Source organism: Rhinopithecus roxellana, chromosome 3, assembly GCF_007565055.1.
Source record: "Rhinopithecus roxellana isolate Shanxi Qingling chromosome 3, ASM756505v1, whole genome shotgun sequence".
NCBI lineage: Eukaryota > Metazoa > Chordata > Mammalia > Primates > Cercopithecidae > Rhinopithecus > Rhinopithecus roxellana.
The window spans coordinates 150,565,142-150,582,526 of record NC_044551.1 but is presented as its reverse complement, the minus strand read 5'-3'; the positions used below and the strand labels follow the sequence as shown (position 1 = coordinate 150,582,526).

General features: G+C 51.3%; 1 protein-coding gene across 3 annotated transcripts in view; it reads left to right on the top strand.

The window, feature by feature from the left end:
- Positions 1 to 1,438: 1,438 nt before the first annotated feature.
- VDAC1 (voltage dependent anion channel 1) overlaps positions 1,439 to 17,385 on the top strand; it is a 34,932-nt gene continuing 18,985 nt past the window's right edge. Inside the window, exons 1-5 of one of the 3 annotated variants that reach the window (XM_010359956.2) lie at positions 1,439 to 2,147; positions 14,084 to 14,156; positions 14,750 to 14,799; positions 15,972 to 16,124; positions 16,219 to 16,271. In XM_010359956.2, coding sequence (XP_010358258.1) covers positions 14,090 to 14,156; positions 14,750 to 14,799; positions 15,972 to 16,124; positions 16,219 to 16,271 — 323 coding nt within the window. In that variant the 5' untranslated portion in view covers positions 1,439 to 2,147; positions 14,084 to 14,089. Of the gene's footprint in view, positions 2,148 to 2,269; positions 2,383 to 14,083; positions 14,157 to 14,749; positions 14,800 to 15,971; positions 16,125 to 16,218; positions 16,272 to 17,385 lie in introns of those variants that run through there. The other 2 variants (XM_010359953.2, XM_010359954.2) reach the window with 2 other exon arrangements.

Sequence of the window (17,385 nt, the reverse complement as noted above, 5' to 3'; positions counted from 1 at the left end):
ACTCAGAGGCCCGTGCGGTGTGGGTCCTCTGTAAGCTGAGCACCGGTCCCCTGGGCCCCACTTTTCTTTCTCTATACTTTGTCTCTGTGTCTTATTCCTTTTCTCAAGTCTCTCGTTCCACCTAACGAGAAACACCCACAAGTGTGGAGGGGCAGGCCACCCCTTCAGAACTCCTGGCCTCAAGTAATCTGCCCGCCTCGGCCTCCCAAAGTGCTAGGATTACAGGCATGAGCCACTGCGCCTGGCCCAGACTGGTTCTTTTTTTTTTTTTTTTTTTTTTTTTTTTTTTTTTTTTTGAGACGGAGTCTCGCTATGTCGCCCAGGCTGGAGTGCAGTGGCCGGATCTCAGCTCACTGCAAGCTCCGCCTCCCGGGTTCACGCCATTCTCCTGCCTCAGCCTCCCGAGTAGCTGGGACTACAGGCGCCCGCCAGGTCGCCCGGCTAGTTTTTTGTATTTTTAGTAGAGACGGGGTTTCACCATGTTAGCCAGGATGGTCTCGATCTCCTGACCTCGTGATCCGCCCGTCTCGGCCTCCCAAAGTGCTGGGATTACAGGCTTGAGCCACCGCGCCCGGCCCAGACTGGTTCTTGAAAGCCGAGTTGAGAGGTGGCTCTGGAGGGGAGGAAGCTCTTCGAAATTTGCTCCCAGCCTCAAAACTGGGCTGCACTAGCATCTGTTCCTAGCCCAGTGAGGTTCCTGGAGACCCGCCTTGTCCCACCCGGCCTCCCTGAGTTCTTGTCCTCCCCCTGCCCACCAGTCTCTGTGTGTGGGGTGGGGACCACCAGGCTGGGAAGCCCAGAGTCCCCAGGCAACTCGTGGGCCTGGGAGGGTCATAGAATCCGTCCTACACTCCCTAGGATCTTGAAGGGGGCTCTTCCTTACATTCCCAGTCACCCCTCCCCCAGCCCCTACATAGGGCCTGGGCACCCTGTCTGCACCCCACTTCCACTCTGTATCAGCTGCCCTCTTCCTCAGCACCCTATCCCACTGGAACAACTTTTCTAACTCGAGTCGCCACGTTCACATTTAATCTGCCGCCTCTTTCCAGCAGCCAGTCCTGATTGCCTCCTCCCCAGCCCCAGTTGCCTGCTGCTTTAGCTAGTGTCGCTGCTGGCTGTGAGGAGTGTCCTGATTCTGTAACCCGGCACCTCCTCCACAGGGCCCTAGACGCCTCAGGCATTCGAGGACGTTTGTTGATCAAAGGCGAAGGGTGTGCAGAAGCTTCGTCCGTCTACGAATTAATTATCGAAACCTGCTTCAAGTGGGCCTCGCGCGGAACACAGGGGACACTCAGTGGTAAACGAGACCACTCGCTTAGGCCTAGCAGGGAGAAGGTGACCGTTCACACAACACATACTAACTGGGTCCCACAAGAGCACAGGCCCCGGCTGGTCGCGGGTTCCCCGGGGTGCCTTCAGCCGGCCGGCCGGCCAGAACCGGCGTGATTTCCTCGCGCCGAGAGACCCAGCAGGAGCCTCGCAAAACCCAATTCACGTTTTATTTTATTATTTTGCCTCTCAAATGCATGGAAATTGGCTGTTAGTAGCTTTGCTACAGGAGAAAATCGCTAATCTGCGGTGCAAAATCGGCACACAGGGGTTTTCTCCGCGATTGTCTAGACGCCATGCGGGCGGGTCGGAGGCGCCAGACACATTGTATCCGGGGCGCGGAGCTCTGGAGCAACAGTCGCCGCTGCTACTCAGTATCTGCGCCCCGCCAGCGCCCAGTGTCCGCGCTGGGCCTGAGACTGACCTCGGGGGATGGGGCCCACCCGGGCTTTGATGGGGGGCCGGGAGTCACTTCGTCCACCCAGGCAAGGCTCGAGTCCAGCGCCGGCCATATCAACTCCTGGGGGATCTAGCAGCGCGGAGGCCGACCAGGAGGCCCAGAAGCCCCGCGCGTCTTCCATTAGTGCAGTGACCTCGGGGCCACCGCTCAGAGAATCGGAAGGCCTCCTCCCCCTTCCCGAGCGCTGCCACTGGGGCCGAGGTTTCCAGCAAGAACCCGCGTGTCCCTGCGCACGCACACACGGTGCACACGTCAGTCCGGCGCCTCCCCGTGCCCGGGCTCACGCAGGTCCTCCCGCGCGCCCGCAACGCGCCCGCAGGCTCCTGTGTCTGATGCCGGGGCCACGGGGCCCGGAAGGGTAAGAACGCGACTAGCGAGCGGGATGGTGACCCAGGCCCGGCCCGGACGCTGTCCCGGGCGGGGCCTGGGGGCGGAGCGCGCCGGGTCTGGCGCGCGGGAGGGGAGGCGGGTCCGCGCCGCCGCCGTCCGCGCCGCCCCGCCCTTGGCCCCGCCGCTTGCTCGGCTCCGCTCCCTGCCTCCGCGCCGCAGCCCCCGCTGTAGCCGCCTCCAAGCCCGCCGCCACCGCCTCTGAGGTAGGCGCAGCGGAAAAGGACCCCGGCTCCCTTGCGCCCTGGACGGCGGGAGCCGGGCCCCTGGGGAACTGAGAGGGAGGCGCTGAGGGAGGAGCGGGCGAGGGGCCTCGGGAGTCCGGCCCCGGGGAGGGAGCCCGAGCGGCCAGCGCTGGCCTGGCTGGTTAGCGGGTGGGCAGAGAAGGCCACGCAGGCGGGCGCCGAACGGGTCCGAGCTGGGGACCGTGAGGCCGAGGGTCCGGAGACGCTTGCGGCTGGCGGCGAGAGGCGGCCCGAGCTTGCGGGCGGAAGGGCAGGGGCGGCCGCGTGGAGGCCCGGCGGGCCGCGCGTCTAGGTGACCTTCCCCGGCGGCGCTCTCTGGCCCTGGATCCCACCAGCGTGGATCCGGCGGGGACCCGTTCGCCGCCCACGCTCGCTGGACCAGGCCAACAGGCGGGTGCCGGCCACGCTGCCGCCGCGGGGATGAGCTCACGTGACGACCGTGGCCCCGCGTCCCCAGGCCCACGGGTCGTGGCCGGCCCACGCCCGCAGAAGCTGGCGCCCGGCACCGCCCGCCTGTGCCAGAGCCTTCTAGGGCGGAACCCGCCGGCCGAGAGTCGACTTAGGCCGTAGAGGCCGGAGCTCCGGCCTGGGCTGGAGGTTTGGCCTCGGAAAAGGAGGCCCCACGGGGAAGGATGTGGCCTTCTTGGCCTTAGGAGTGATTCCTGGTTCGGTTGTTCATTCATTTGCCAAACGCGGCAGTGCATTTGGGAAACTGTTTCGGAGCCTGACGTTGGATCAGAGGCCCGCAGTCCTAGTCATTTGTACAAGGTCACACAGCTGGGAAGACCGCAAACCTTCGTTTTCTCATCTGTAGGATGGGAGCAATTATACCTCTCCTTCGTTGAGTTTTGGGGAAGAATAAAATGAATTAATTAACATGAAACCTTTAGAACAGTGCCGGTATGGAGAAGGGCTAAGTAGAAACCCTGACACCCTTGGGGCTTTTTGGGTGAATCCAGCCCATCCCCTGCAGACCATTTTGCTACTACACGTGGCGTTGTGGAAAGGGTTCAATAAATGTAGCTCCTGTTTTTAAGCATTTTTGTACTATTATTGACAAGCATTTGTATACCAGGTATTGAGTAACTTTCACGTTAATTTATGAAAAGTCTTGTAAGTTTACAGATGGACCTTGTCAAGCTCGAGCAGTAAGTTTGCATGTGGAGACCTTGAATGCAGGAGCAGACCCTGTTTTAGAGGCCCGATCCGCCCGGGGTCCCTGTCCCCTTGACTGGCCTCTCCTTTCCTGGGGAGATAAGGGAAAGGGCTCCTCTGTTGCCTAAACTTCTCCACTGAGGCAGGGGAAGGCCAGGGCAGACTACCGAGGGCCTGCCTTCATTCTGCCCACCCCAGCTCTGGACCGACTCAGCTTTTAAGGGTCAGACTGAGGCACTGAGGCCCTGTGCTACTTTGTCTTCAGTGCCTGTCGTGATGCTGCCTGGCACACAGTAGGTGCTTGAGAACGGTCTGTAGGGGTAAATGCACTCTTGTATCAGAATTCACCCACCTTTATTGACAGAGTTTTACTATTCCAGTACATGGCACATAGTAGGTGCTTATTAGGTATTTGTGGAATTTTTGAATGGGCATATGAAGGGCTGCAGGCCCAGACCATAGTCCTTTGATCCTGAACGTTTTTTCTTTTTCTTTTTTTTGAGACGGGGTCTTGCTCTGTTGCCAGAGTGCAGTGGCACCATATTGGCTCATGGCAGCTTGTATCTCCTGGGCTCAATCAATCCTCCCACCACAGCCTCCCAGAGTATCTGGGATCCTAGGCACACACTACCACACCTGTCTAATTTTTGTATTATTAGTAGAGTGGGGTTTCACCATGTTGGCCAGGCCGATCTCAAACTCCTGGCCTCAAGCAATCCACCTGCCTCAGCCTCCCAAAGTGCTGGGATTACAGGTGTGAGCCACCACGCCCGGTCCTGGACATCCTTTTGAGGGACACAGACATCTCACTTGTGGAAAACAGCCTCACCTAGCAGAGAGTCACAGATATTTAAAGAACTGTAACAGTCTATATAGTCTCTTGAAATAAGTGCTTTGAACACATTGTCTTCATTCTCTGGTTTTCCAAGTCCCGAGGGAAACTTGTTGAACTGGTGTTTCTGGGCTTGCAGGGAGGGTGACGTGGGTGATTGGGATTCTACAGAAGGAGTTGGGTCTGTTACCCCTTCCCTCGTGATGGGTGGATGGACAGCTTATGCTGGGGTTGTCCTGAGTAGGGTGCCTGCCTCTGGGTAGTGGGGACTATTCATTGTTGATTATTTAGTTTTATTTCTGCTATTCTAGAATGGGGCTGTAGGCAGGGGTTATTTGTAGCACAGAAAGTGGGGGACCATACAGGGATGAGGTGCCTGTGGGCCCCTGGCCTTGCTGAACACTAGGCGGGTGTGGACAGTGAACTACATGCTGGGGTGGTGAAGGGCATCCACCCTCTACCCTTACCAGGAAGATGCTCCTGAAGCACTGAAGTCCACTTCGCCCTTGATGGAATTTCCCATGGTGCAGTGTCTTCAGTGGTAGTGACTGGCAGAGGTGCATGTATGGCTGAGGACCAGCCCAAGCCTGGAGGCAGCGCCTCCCAGTGCTCCAAGATTCTGTAGTCTGCGGCTTTGGGTTTTCCATGGACTCCTGTGGTAGCCACTGAGAAAAGGTGACCAGTGGGCTTCTCAGCTGGGTCTGGGCACATATCTCCATTTTACCGCGTACTCAGGGGATTTGGGATGAGTGGGACTTGAAGTTATTTACTCAGAACTGTGCTGCAAAGAGCACTGGAGAGTAGCTTGGGCCCACACTACAGGTCTAATGAGCCACAGGGTCTGTCTCATACAGGTCAAGTCACTTTCTTGTGCCTTAGTTTCTCTGTCTCTGTTTTTTTTTTTTTTTTTTTGCGATGGAGTCTCACTCTGTCGCCCAGGCTGGAGTGCAGTGGCATGATCTTGGCTCCCTGCAGTCTCCATCTCTCGAGTTCAAGCAATTCTCTGCCTCAGGCTCCTGAGTAACTGGGATTACAGGTGCCCGCCACCATGCCCGGCTAATTTTTTTGTATTTTTTAGTGGAGACGGGGTTTCAACATCTTGGCCAGGTTGGTCTTGAACTCCTGACCTCGTGATCCATTTGCCTCGGCCTCCTAAAGTACTGGGATTGCTGGTGTGAGCCACTGTGCCTGGCCCAGTTTCGCTGCTATAAAAGTATGATTGTCATCATCACAGTGATTGCTGATTGAGGGCTTGCTCAGCACCTTTCTAGGGGCTCAATGAATGTTCTGTGATGTTGAGTTCACCACCCTATACCCTGGGAGAGAGGTAATGTGTTTCCATTTCACAGGTCAGCAAACGAGCACAGAGAAGTGAGGTAACCACTCTGAGGTAACAGCCTGGCAGGAGTGGAGTTGGGATTGAAGGCCTGATCTGAATGGTGGTGCTCTCACATTGCAGTTGCCCTCCCAGGGACCCTTGCAAGGTGCTAATAGATGTGAATGCTTTTTGGAAAGTCAGAATTGGTGTTCAGATGAGAGACATTATTATTCTTCCACACCAATCAGAGTGAACTTACGCATGACTGAGTGTGGGCCAACTGGCAGTGGACAATGGAGTCACCTCTATTTCTTGCAAGGACAGTGGTGCTGAGTGTCTATTATAAGGGTCAGTTTTCCCTGGGATCTGGTGGGAGGCGTTCTTCCAGGACCTGGTTAGCTAAACAATGCCTCATTATGGACATGAAGGACTCTGGACCCTGTGGTTCAGGGTGACCTTTTGAACATGCTCAGCAGCCGTTATTATAATAAATACACAAAATGAAAATGTGTGATAAAATACTGTGTGTGTTCCCTGCTTACCATGCACCAGCCACTGTACCAAGTGTATATTAACGAGCTAATTCAGTCCTCGCAGTGTCACCAATCCAGGCTGTCTTTCTCCATATTAGAGCTGAAGAAAAAGGAGTGGAGAGGTTGCGACTTGCCCAAGCTCACATATCTAGAAAGTGGTAGGATGGGTTAGAACTCAGATCTATTTGATTCCCGAGGCTACCTGCCCAAGCACTGTCTGTCTCAAGCCTACCTGGTCAGGCCAAGCAGTGAGGCTGCAGGGAACTTGAGGTGCCTGAGGTCAGGCAGGAGTCCCGAGTGTGCCTGGGATCCAGACCATAGTGTACTGGCTGCCAACCCAGGCCATCTCCCCTTGATAGGTGTGTGGGCAGGCTGCCCTGAGTCAGCAACCTTCTCCTGAGCCTAGGAGCTCAGCATGGAACTCAGCTGTGCTGGTGGTGGCCCAGCTGCCAGGGTGTTTGAAAATAGAAGCTACCCCTGGAAAGCTCTACTGCCCACTGCGCGACTGTTGTGGAAGGATGGAGGGGAGAACAGCTGCATTGGGTACACAGACTTGCTACCAGAGCACAGGGCCATCGGCCTTTGCCAGCATCCTGGAGTTCGAACCAGGAACTGTTCCCCTGGGCTGTTTCTTCCTGGCAAGAAAGAGAAAGTGCTGGAGTGTATGTGTGTGTGTGCATGTGTATGAGCGAGCTGCTGACTGTGTTCGCCCCCACGTTGGCTTTTAGAGCTAGGGTTGCCTTCTGCTGGGGAAGTTGCTTTTCCTGGTCCTCAGGGCTAGGAAGAGGTGCTGTTGCTGTGATCCCTGGCTGGTCTGATACCCCTCCTATAGGCTGGCCTAGTTCTGCCCTGACAAACCACCTAGAATGGTGTTGGTGAAACAGCGGGACCAGAGACTTTTCCATAGTATTCTCTTCCTCAGCAGAATCATAAGATGAGGGCAATGATGATGATGATGATTGTGATTGCTCTGTTGGTTAGGTTCCTTGCAGGGATCTGGTGCATACTTACACTTGGTAATCCAAAAGAGTTTAAGGAAGACATCATTTGCAAAGCCGTGGACAGGGTGTCAGGTCTGGTCTGTCACCCTGAGGCCTACAAGAGAGGGAGCTTCTTGGCAGGAGCTGTGGCCTTGGGTAGAGGAAGGTAGCCATTACCCATCTGAGGCCCAGCAGGGAGGGAGACTCGGGGTGACTACTCCGACTTCATTCTTCCCTAAACTCTCATCTTCTGCAAGTACCTCACATTGATAGGCTAAGCCCAATCCTAAACCCACGGATAGCAGTCCATAATGATCAGTTCTGGGGGCACAGAGCAGGGTGAAAGGGAGGAGAATGGATCTGGAGGGGCAGACAGAGTATCCAGTTTAGTGGATTATGGTTACCACTGCCATTTGTCGAACACTTAACTCCATGCCAGATACTTCTGCTGTTCTGTGTGTTTCACTTCTTTCTTGTAACACCTTCCTTAGGCCTAAGGCCTTTCCTCCCAGCTGTTCTTAGCTGAGTCTTGGAGACCCATGGGCACCCTGCTTCCTGTATCAACCATTGCAGTAGTTGTTGGCTCTCCCGGGATGCAAAGCTCGCCTGCCTGCATCCTTCTATTGTTACTATTTATTTCTTTTTATTTTTTATTTAAAAGAGACAGAGTCTGACTATATTGCCCAGGCTGGTCCCGAGCTCCTGCATTCAGGCCATCCTCCTGCTTTGGCCTCCCAGAGTATGGGATTAGAGGCATGAGCCACCATGCCCGGCACATGCCTGAATCCTCTTGAGGGAGCCTCTGCAGAGAAAAGAGCATATTTCTACCAGATGGGGGCCTAGTAGGTGCTTAGTGCAGGGACCACCCTGAGCTGCTGCTTCTCAGTGGCACCTGGGGGCAGCCCTGCCTGTTAGGCACAGGCTGAGAGGTGGGGCAGGAGGAGTTCCACCTCCTCTGGCAGGCTCTTCTTGAACAAGTGCCTCCGGTGATTCTTGTGCACACTGAAGTTAGGGAGCTCCGCCCTGCTCATGATTTCTGGCAAAGTGGCCAAGCCACTAGTGGTCACCTGGGAGTGAAATGTGCCCCAACGTATCTTGCCTGATAGCTCTTCTATCTCAGTGTAGTTTAAATCTGTTCTTGCAATCTGTATGGACACTCTAGGTAGCCTTCTGGCATCGCTACTGTAGCAGCCTTGGAACATGACTTGGGACACAACACAGCTCAATTTCAGGCACAGTGGTTGGCTTTTAAAATGCTTTTTTTTTTTGAGAGGGAGTCTAGCTCTGTCACCCAGGCTGGAGTGCAGTAGCACGATCTCGGCTCACTGCAACCTTTGCGTCCGGGTTCAAGTGAGTCTCATGCCTCAGCCTTCCAAATAGCTGGAATTACAGGCACTTACCACCATATCTGGCTAATTTTTGTATTAAAATTCTTTATCCTTAAACAAATTATCAGTATACACAAACAGTTTAAATATTGAAGCAGAACAAAAAAATGAAAATTCGATTTGAAGTCCATTCCTAAAACTCCTTCTCCAGAAGCATATCTAAGCCAGCCCCAATTTGCAGATTGGCTTGTATCCTTCCACATGCTTTCCCATCCATTCATGAACATAGAATGATGTGTGAAAGGTTTTCCTCCAATTACACGGAATTACAAATTTTCTGACTTTTTTCATTTAACTGTATCTTAGCTATCTTTCAATGCCACCACATATATCCACTTTATTCTTTTTTTTTTTTTTTTTTTTTTTTTTGGTGAGGCAGTCTTTGTCATCCAGGCTGGAGTGCAGTGGCATGATCTTGGCTCACTGCAACCTCTGCCTCCTGGTTTAAGCTCGTGCCTCAGCCTCTCAAGTAGCTGGCATTACAGGTGTGCACCATCACACCTGGCTGATTTTTTTTTTGTATTTTTAGTACAGATGGGGTTTTGCCATGTTGGCCAGGCTGATCTTGAACTCCTGGCCTCAAGTGATCCACCCACCTCAGCCTCCCAAAGTGCTGGGATTACAGCATGAGCCACCCACCTTATACTTTTTGATTGCCATGTGGTACGCCTTAGTTTGCAAGTATAGTACCTTAATTTCTTTTTCATTCGTTTTCCCTTTGATGGACTTTTAGTTTGTTTCTGGGTTTTGTGTTACAAATACTGCTACAGTGAGCATCCTGATGTACATGTCTTCGAGTGTCTTAGTTGCTACAGTGAACAGCTTCCTAGGAGTGGAATTGCCACTAGGGTTAATGCTGGTTAATTGCTTTCCAAAAAGAGTGTACCTGTAGTACTCCCACTTGGCATGAACGAGAGTGACTGTTTTCCACACCCTCACTGACACTGGATATTATTTATGTTTTTGCCAGTCTGCTGGTTAAGTGAGCTTCTGAAACACAGATGTGGCAGTCACTCAACAGTGGCTCTTGGTGGCCCTGAGAATAAAATCCATGCGTGGTATTGAGGTCAGAAGCAACCAGTGCTTCTGAAGGTACTTGGTCTCCTCAACCTGAGTTCAGCTCTCCTTAGGCCGGGGTGGGAGCAGGCAGAGAGAGTGGGGGTCATTGCCAGTTGAGGGTCTCCCCAACTCCCCCACTCTTGGTGGTGCTGCAACAGTGGCACTGCAGAGGGAGCTCTTACTTCCTGGTTGCATTATAATGAGTTCCTATTGTCAGATTCCAAGTTTCAACTTTTCCCCCCACTAGTCAATAATACTTTGATGCTCATTTCTCATTCACTCATCAAACACATTTATATTGAATGCCTATTATATGCCAGCCAGGCCTTAGCATCTTTATATACATAGCTTTTTCCATATTTTGGATAAATGTATGTATGACAGGCTCTGGGGTGCTTTGAGTTCAAAGGTGTGATTTGGGGGTAGGTGTATGAGGTAGGGTGGGGTGGGGGCACGGTGAGCAGAGCAGCTGTCATTGCCATGCAGCTGATGAGCCAGGAAGGATGTGTACCCCCAAGACAGAGGTTACGTAAGTATTATGCAGACTGCGCTGGGTGATAGATACACTATCCTTCCCCTCTGAGCTTCCAGTATGGGCCAGATTTTCATTCCTCAGCTGGAATGGGGCTTGCATAATTTGTTCAAGGTCAGCCAAGGAAAGGTTGGGTAGGTAGACTGGCAGGCTGTGGAGGGGAACCAGGGACTCCTGTATCCTGGCGTGACTTGCTGGTCCTTCTCAAAGTCTTCAGTGACTGCAGGCAGGTCTGCTCAGCCTGGCCCTACCCATCCCTCTCTTTCCTACCAACCAGTGGGAACGAAGCCCCCAGGCTCTGCCCTGAAGCCATCAGTCAGGCAGAGAGGCCTGTGGTTTTGTCTCCCCCAGGACGCCCTCTGACTTCTGTCTCTCCAGGGCTAGCTGCTTTGCTGATGTCAGACTGCCCTGCTTCATATGCAGCCTCTAGAGGCTTGGCTTGTGAAGGCCCCTGGGGGGTGGATGGTGCAGAGACAGCTGTGTGTCAGTAGCCAACTGTACAGACTCCGATTTGGAGCAGATCTGGGTGGAAGGAGTGACTGGGAGGGGTGGGGGCCAGGGTTCAGCCTTCAAGTCAGCGCCCTGGCAGGGTGTTAAGTGAAAGCAGTTTGCCGACTTTTCTTTCCTCCAGTCCTTGCCTTAGAAAACGAATGCAGATTATTTCTGAAATGGGTTCAAGAGCTGTGTAAAAATGGGCATTTTGGGGGTGCTGTGCTGGGGAGAATGCTTACCTGGGGGTCCAGAACGGGGGAGATTATGCTTCATTGTCTGTGTTCAAGGAGATGGGGAAGAGAGCATGACACACAGAAGAGAAAGCCAGCATCCAGCATCCAGTGTGTTTACAGTGAGGTGTTGGATAAGGAATATGTTTTAGTGAACCAGCAAGTTCACTTGCATGCTGCTGGTACCAACTACGTGGTTGTTGTGGGACCCCACAGCCCCAAAAGAGCTTGGCCATGTTGGAGCTCCCAGAGGCCCCAGGAGGGGTCTGGTCTGCTCTTCTGAGCTCTGCTATCTGAGTCCCTTGTCCTTGGGTGGTAATCTCCTTAGTGGCCTTGTACTTCAGGCTGATGTTTGCTGTGGGTGGGGTGTTTTTTGACAGGTGGCTGTGCTTGTTGGGTTTTGGGGATTAGCGATGAGAGAAGGCATTTGGGGAACATTAAGTGGATGAGTGTTCTGCCTTTATCCTGAGCGGGGACCAGTCCAGATGTGAAGGCTACTGTGTCTGGGAGGCATCTCTTCTGTGGGGTCGGGAGAGTCATGGGGAAGGCTCTGGCTCCTAAGGTCCAGGGAGGTCTTAGCTGACCCACAGATATTACCACGGGACTGCTTCTCCTCCTGCCTCCCTAGCCCCAACCCTGAGCTGAGTTTGTAGCCCAGCTGGGAGGGATAGCACTGAAGGAGGGTGCTTGGTTCACTGATGGTTTGTTAACCCTGTCCGGTGGAGAATGTTCTGGCCATTTGCTGTTATGTTCTGTGTCTGCCTGGGGTTACATTGCCTCAGCTTTCAATCCAGAGTTGTTCTCCTAGGAAGGGGTCAGGCAAAGGATATTTCTTGAGGATCTGGTGGATGGTTTCCTGGTCTATCCCAGGGGAATGTACCTACAGGGTTAGTTTGGGAGGGAGGAACAGGTGGGAAGAGGGGAGCCCCCAGACTTGAAAGAGCCAGTGGCGGGCAGTGTAAAATGGTTCTTCCCCCCTCATCGCTCTACCCTGATCCTAATGTGGGCTGACCTGTCCATGCTTCCAGCCTGATCATGTGCAAGAAATAACACAGCAGCGACAAAAATAGGACAGAGTAAACAGCTCGCTGCTCTTCTGTCTCTGCTGTGACACAAAAGTGAGCTGGGATAAAATTAACAAAAGCATCTGGAAAAAGTAAAGTAGGACCTGGACCACAACTTCACAATTTAAAATTGTAGAAGTTTATACTGTTTCTTTTGCAAGGTACTCAGTGAGTCTGTGGCCTCCTGCAATGCTTTTGAAGTTAAAGCTTTGGCCAAGAATGCAACTTCCATTTGTTATATTGTTCCCCCCAGGATCACTTGAACCACTTTTTAGTAGGCTCCCTCCCACTTACCAGGAGCAAGTCATACATGTGTTTACTTGTGTGAGTATATATACATGTAACTTCAGATGGTGTATATGCAGATGCATTTTGATAATTTAGCTATACTGTTTTTTTTTTTTTTTTTTTTTTTTTTTTTTTTTGAGACGGAGTCTTGCTCTGCCGCCCAGGCTGGAGTGCAATGGCCAGCTCTCAGCTCACTGCAAGCTCCGCCTCCCGGGTTCACGCCATTCTCCTGTCTCAGCCTCCCCAGTAGCTGGGACTACAGGCGCCCGCCTCGTCGCCCGGCTAGTTTTTTGTATTTTTTAGTAGAGACGGGGTTTCACCGTATTAGCCAGGATGGTCTCGATCTCCTGACCTCGTGATCCGCCCGTCTCGGCCTCCCAAAGTGCTGGGATTACAGGCTTGAGCCACCGCGCCCGGCCGCTATACTGTGTTTTATTTATTTATTTATTTATTTATTTATTTATTTTTTTGAGACGGAGTCTGGCTCTGTCACCCAGGCTGGAGTGCAGTGGCCAGATCTCAGCTCACTGCAAGCTCCGCCTCCCGGGTTCATGCCATTCTCCTGCCTCAGCCTCCCGAGTAGCTGGGACTACAGGCGCCGCCACCTCGCCCGGCTAGTTTTTTTTTTTTGTATTTTTAGTAGAGACGGGGTTTCACCGTGTTAGCCAGGATGGTCTCGATCTCCTGACCTCGTGATCTGCCCGTCTCGGCCTCCCAAAGTGCTGGGATTACAGGCTTGAGCCACCGCGCCCGGCCTATACTGTGTTTTAAAACAAATGGAATGGTCCTTCTGGTTGAGACTAATGATGCTGGGAATGGAGAAGGTGCAGGAGATGAGACTTTCTCATGCTTGACCCCCTCTGCTCATGGGCAGAGCACACTGTACATTCCCAGATGAGGATATTAATCCTGTGTACACGGCATATACAGCATGCTAAAGCAAAGCCTTCCAGGAATGCAGTGTGGTCCTCAGGGCAAAGACTATTTCAGTTACTCTCCTTCCTTGAGCACTGAGGTGCTTAATAAATGTTTGTTGATTGACTTAGTGATATGCGGCAATCCCAAGTAGTCCTTTGATGGTTGGTTTTGAAAATAAAGTTACACTGGAGCTTAAAAAAATGTTTATTTAAATTAATTTATTTGTAGGATGTATTTGGGTTTTTTCCACGTGAAGAGCTGCCAAATTGGTTAGGTTTTACTGGATTTTCTATGAGAAATAGGAAGTGGGTTCCCATAAAGTCCAAAAGTTTTGTGAAAAGTTGGTCCCATCCTGGCATATAGTAGGTACTCTATAAATATTTGTTGAATGAATGAAATCAGAGCCACATGGAAAATGATGTTCCCATGAAAAGCTCTTATTTCTGTTCGGCGCATTTAATGTCCTAGTAGCTGGCATTTTGTAAGAGGATATGTTTTATTGGCAACAGTCCTACAATTCAGTAAAGTCATTGGCTCATGGGAATGTGTCTTTGACAGTTTATTCATTAAGCAAATATTTCCTGACTCCTACTCTGTTCTGGACCTGGGCTCAGTCCTGGGGATGCTGAGGAGGAGAGGTCTAAATTGTTGATCCTCTGTCAACAAAGACTCATTGAGTGTCTCAAGCTCTGGCCACAAAATGAAGTACAAGACAGCAAGGGCTTCTTGGCCCATCTGGGAGGATAAGCTACCTGGAAGTTTTAGTGCTAGGTGATTTTTATTGGTTGCTAATTACATCTAATAATTGTTATTGATGGAAAGCTAATTTCCCTAATTACCAATGCATTTATTCTGGTGATTCTTTTATCGTAGCAGAAGATGGCTGTGCCACCCACGTATGCCGATCTTGGCAAATCTGCCAGGGATGTCTTCACCAAGGGCTATGGTGAGTGTTGCAGAGAGGGGGTGCCTTTCAGCTCCCAGACTGAGTTGGCACGTTTGAGACTTTACCGATAACTGTTTAGGAGACCTGGGTAGGTCAGCTGTTCTGAACTTTCACGTGAAGGAAAAAAGAAGCTTTCATTTGTGTGGCAAATGAAGCAGTTTTGGTTGTGCCCCCAGTTGGACAGGCTCCTGCATTGATGCTGTCAAGTGGGTATTCCTGTTTTCTCTTCCAAGTGTGGAGCAGCCCTGTGGAAGCTGCTGCAGTGGAGCGCGGCTTCTATATTTAGCCTGTGCTTAGGCACATGCCCACGAGGCCCGATGACTGTGTCTCTGTCAGCTGTCAGGCATCTTCTTCTCAGACCCTGCTGGGAGTGCAGGTGGGACCCAGGTGGGCCTGTGCCCATTCTGTCTGCTGCTGTTCCATGGCAGCTGAACTCCCCCCATGAGCAGCAGCAGAGACTGGGTGCCCTCAGCCCGTGTGGCAGTAGTGTGCTTCTTCTAAAAAAGCATTTCGAAGCAACCGTGAGGGAGGCAGAGGTGCTGTTCTCTAGATAGTTATTTAACCTATTAACAGTTGTCTTCTTCTTTCTTTAGGATTTGGCTTAATAAAGCTTGATTTGAAAACAAAATCTGAGAATGGATTGGTAAGTTGTCCAACCTACATGGAACATGAGTATTTATTTATTTTTATTTTATTTTATTTTATTTATTTATTTTTGAGATGGAGTTGCGCTGTTGTCACCCAGGCTGGAGTGCAATGGCATGATCTCAGCCCACCGCAACCTTCACCTCCTGGGTTCAAGCGATTCTCCTGCCTCAGCCTACCGAGTAGCTGGGATTACAGGCGCCTGCCACCATGCCCGGCTAATTTTGTATTTTCAGTAAAGACGGGGTTTCTACGTGTTGGTCAGTCTGGTCTTGAACTCCCAACTTCAGATGATCTGCCCGCCTTGGCCTCCCAAAGTGGTGGGATTATAGGCATGAGCCACCCATACCTGGCTTGTTTCTATTTTGAGAAAAGATTTTAGATTCAGGCTGTACATGTCCAGGTTTGTTACATGGATGTATTGTGTAACAGTGAGGTTTGGGCTTCTAGTGTACCCATTACCCAAATAGTGACCATTGTACGGAACATGGGAATTTGTTGTAGATCAACAAATAACTGTCATGACCTGGCCGGCAAAGCCAAAAGAAGGTACTTTTTTTTTTTTTTTTTTTTTTTTAAGTTCTGGCAGTTTGTGGTTTTCACATTCAGTCCATTTCCTACATGATGGGTGGTCCAGGGGAACCATGCCAATAGGGCCCCAATTCAGCAGCGGGTAATACTCAGAGGAGAAGAGGGCAGGTCTCAGTTTCAGTTTTCCTTGTGCTTCTTATTTTCAAGTTCACCTGTGTTCAACCACATAAGTGTTTTTAAAGTAATCTTAGTAGTCCCTTTTAAATTGTGTGTGCAGTAATTGTTGGAAGGAAGAAGTTTTGGGTTTGAGTTACTGCTGTGTCAGCTTTAGCTCGGTGCTTTTTGTCTGTACCGGGCTGGAGCCAGGATGGAGGGGAGATGCTTTCCTGTCCAGACTGAGGAGTTACAGGGAGGAAGGAAGCTGTCTGCTGACAACGAATTCCCCATAAGATTTCTTTACATAGCAGGCTCCTTTACTCCCATCTGTACTTTAAATATCTATTTGAATTGTAGAGTTAGCCTTGGCCCCGCCACATTCAGGGTCTTGCCTCTTGCAGAAAGGCAAGTATAGTGTTTAGGAGTGGAGTGAAGCCAAGTGAGTGCTGTGGTGCAGGCTGTGACTCTCTCTCTCCTTTGAAGGAATTTACAAGCTCAGGCTCAGCCAACACTGAGACCACCAAAGTAACAGGCAGTCTGGAAACCAAGTACAGATGGACTGAGTACGGCCTGACGTTTACAGAGAAATGGAACACCGACAATACACTAGGCACCGAGATTACTGTGGAAGATCAGGTAATGGCTGCTGTGAAAAGACGCGGATTTGCTAATTCACATCTGCCGGCCCACCTTGTGACTAAACCTACTGGCAAATTTCTTTTCTGTTCAGCTTGCACGTGGACTGAAGCTGACCTTCGATTCATCCTTCTCACCTAACACTGGGTAAGATTCTCATCTGTTTTCTCCACAAGGATGTCCTCTCATGTTGCAGGTGGTGGAAGCCCTTTGTGACAAAATGTTTTAGGGGCTGATAGCACCTAAAATATGGCCTCTAAGACCTGGCGATTTAAGTCCTCTGGTTTTTTTTTTTTTTTTTTTTTTTTTGAGCCAGAGTCTGGCTGTGTCGCCCAGGCTGGAGTGCAGTAGCCGGATCTCAGCTCACTGCAAGCTCCGCCTCCCGGGTTTACGCCATTCTCCTGCCTCAGCCTCCCAAGTAGCTGGGACTACAGGCGCCCGCCTCGTCGCCCGGCTAGTTTTTTGTGTTTTTAAGTAGAGACAGGGTTTCACCGTATTAGCCAGGATGGTCTCGATCTCCTGACCTCGTGATCCGCCCGTCTCGGCCTCCCAAAGTACTGGGATTACAGGCTTGAGCCACCGCGCCTGGCCAAGTCCTCTGGTTTTAATTTGGTCCCGGGCTCGTACCCACATCTATGCATTAACAGACTGTGCTATAATAAGCACTTCCTAATTCAGGGTTGGTGTTTACCCAACAAATGTTTTCTAAGTGCCACCTGTGCTTGGCCCTGCGCCCATCTGGAGATCTAAGGATGCCCAGGCCATGATTGTTACTACCCCCAAGGAGCTCACTTTCTAATAGAGGATTCAGAGCAGTGTTTAGCAGTGTTTCGTAATAAGATTCTGCATTTTGTTAGTGTTCTCCTGGCTTCAGCCACGGAGGCTGCAGGATTTCTGGTTCAGTAATAGCCATTTCATGTGAGTTAGGCTGTTGGTGATGTAAGTGGCCATGGCCAAATGGGAGTGGGTGACATTTGGAAGCAGGGCCTAACTGGTCACTGTCGCCAGCCTCATTTCTTCAGGTGTGGAAGTCCTTCTCCCAACTTTCTGCTTAGGGACACTGAGACCCTGTGGGTGTAACTGCAAGGTGGCTCCTGAGGCTGTACTTTCTCCAGGCCTTCTGGCCACAGATGTATTAGGCTTGTTACTTCTTAACCCATCAGTTGGCAAGATAGCATGGCGGTCTGCCTTAATTCCTGGGTGCTTTTCAAAGTACCTAGAAGGAATTACTCCCTTTTAGAATACACCCTTGTTTTTTTCC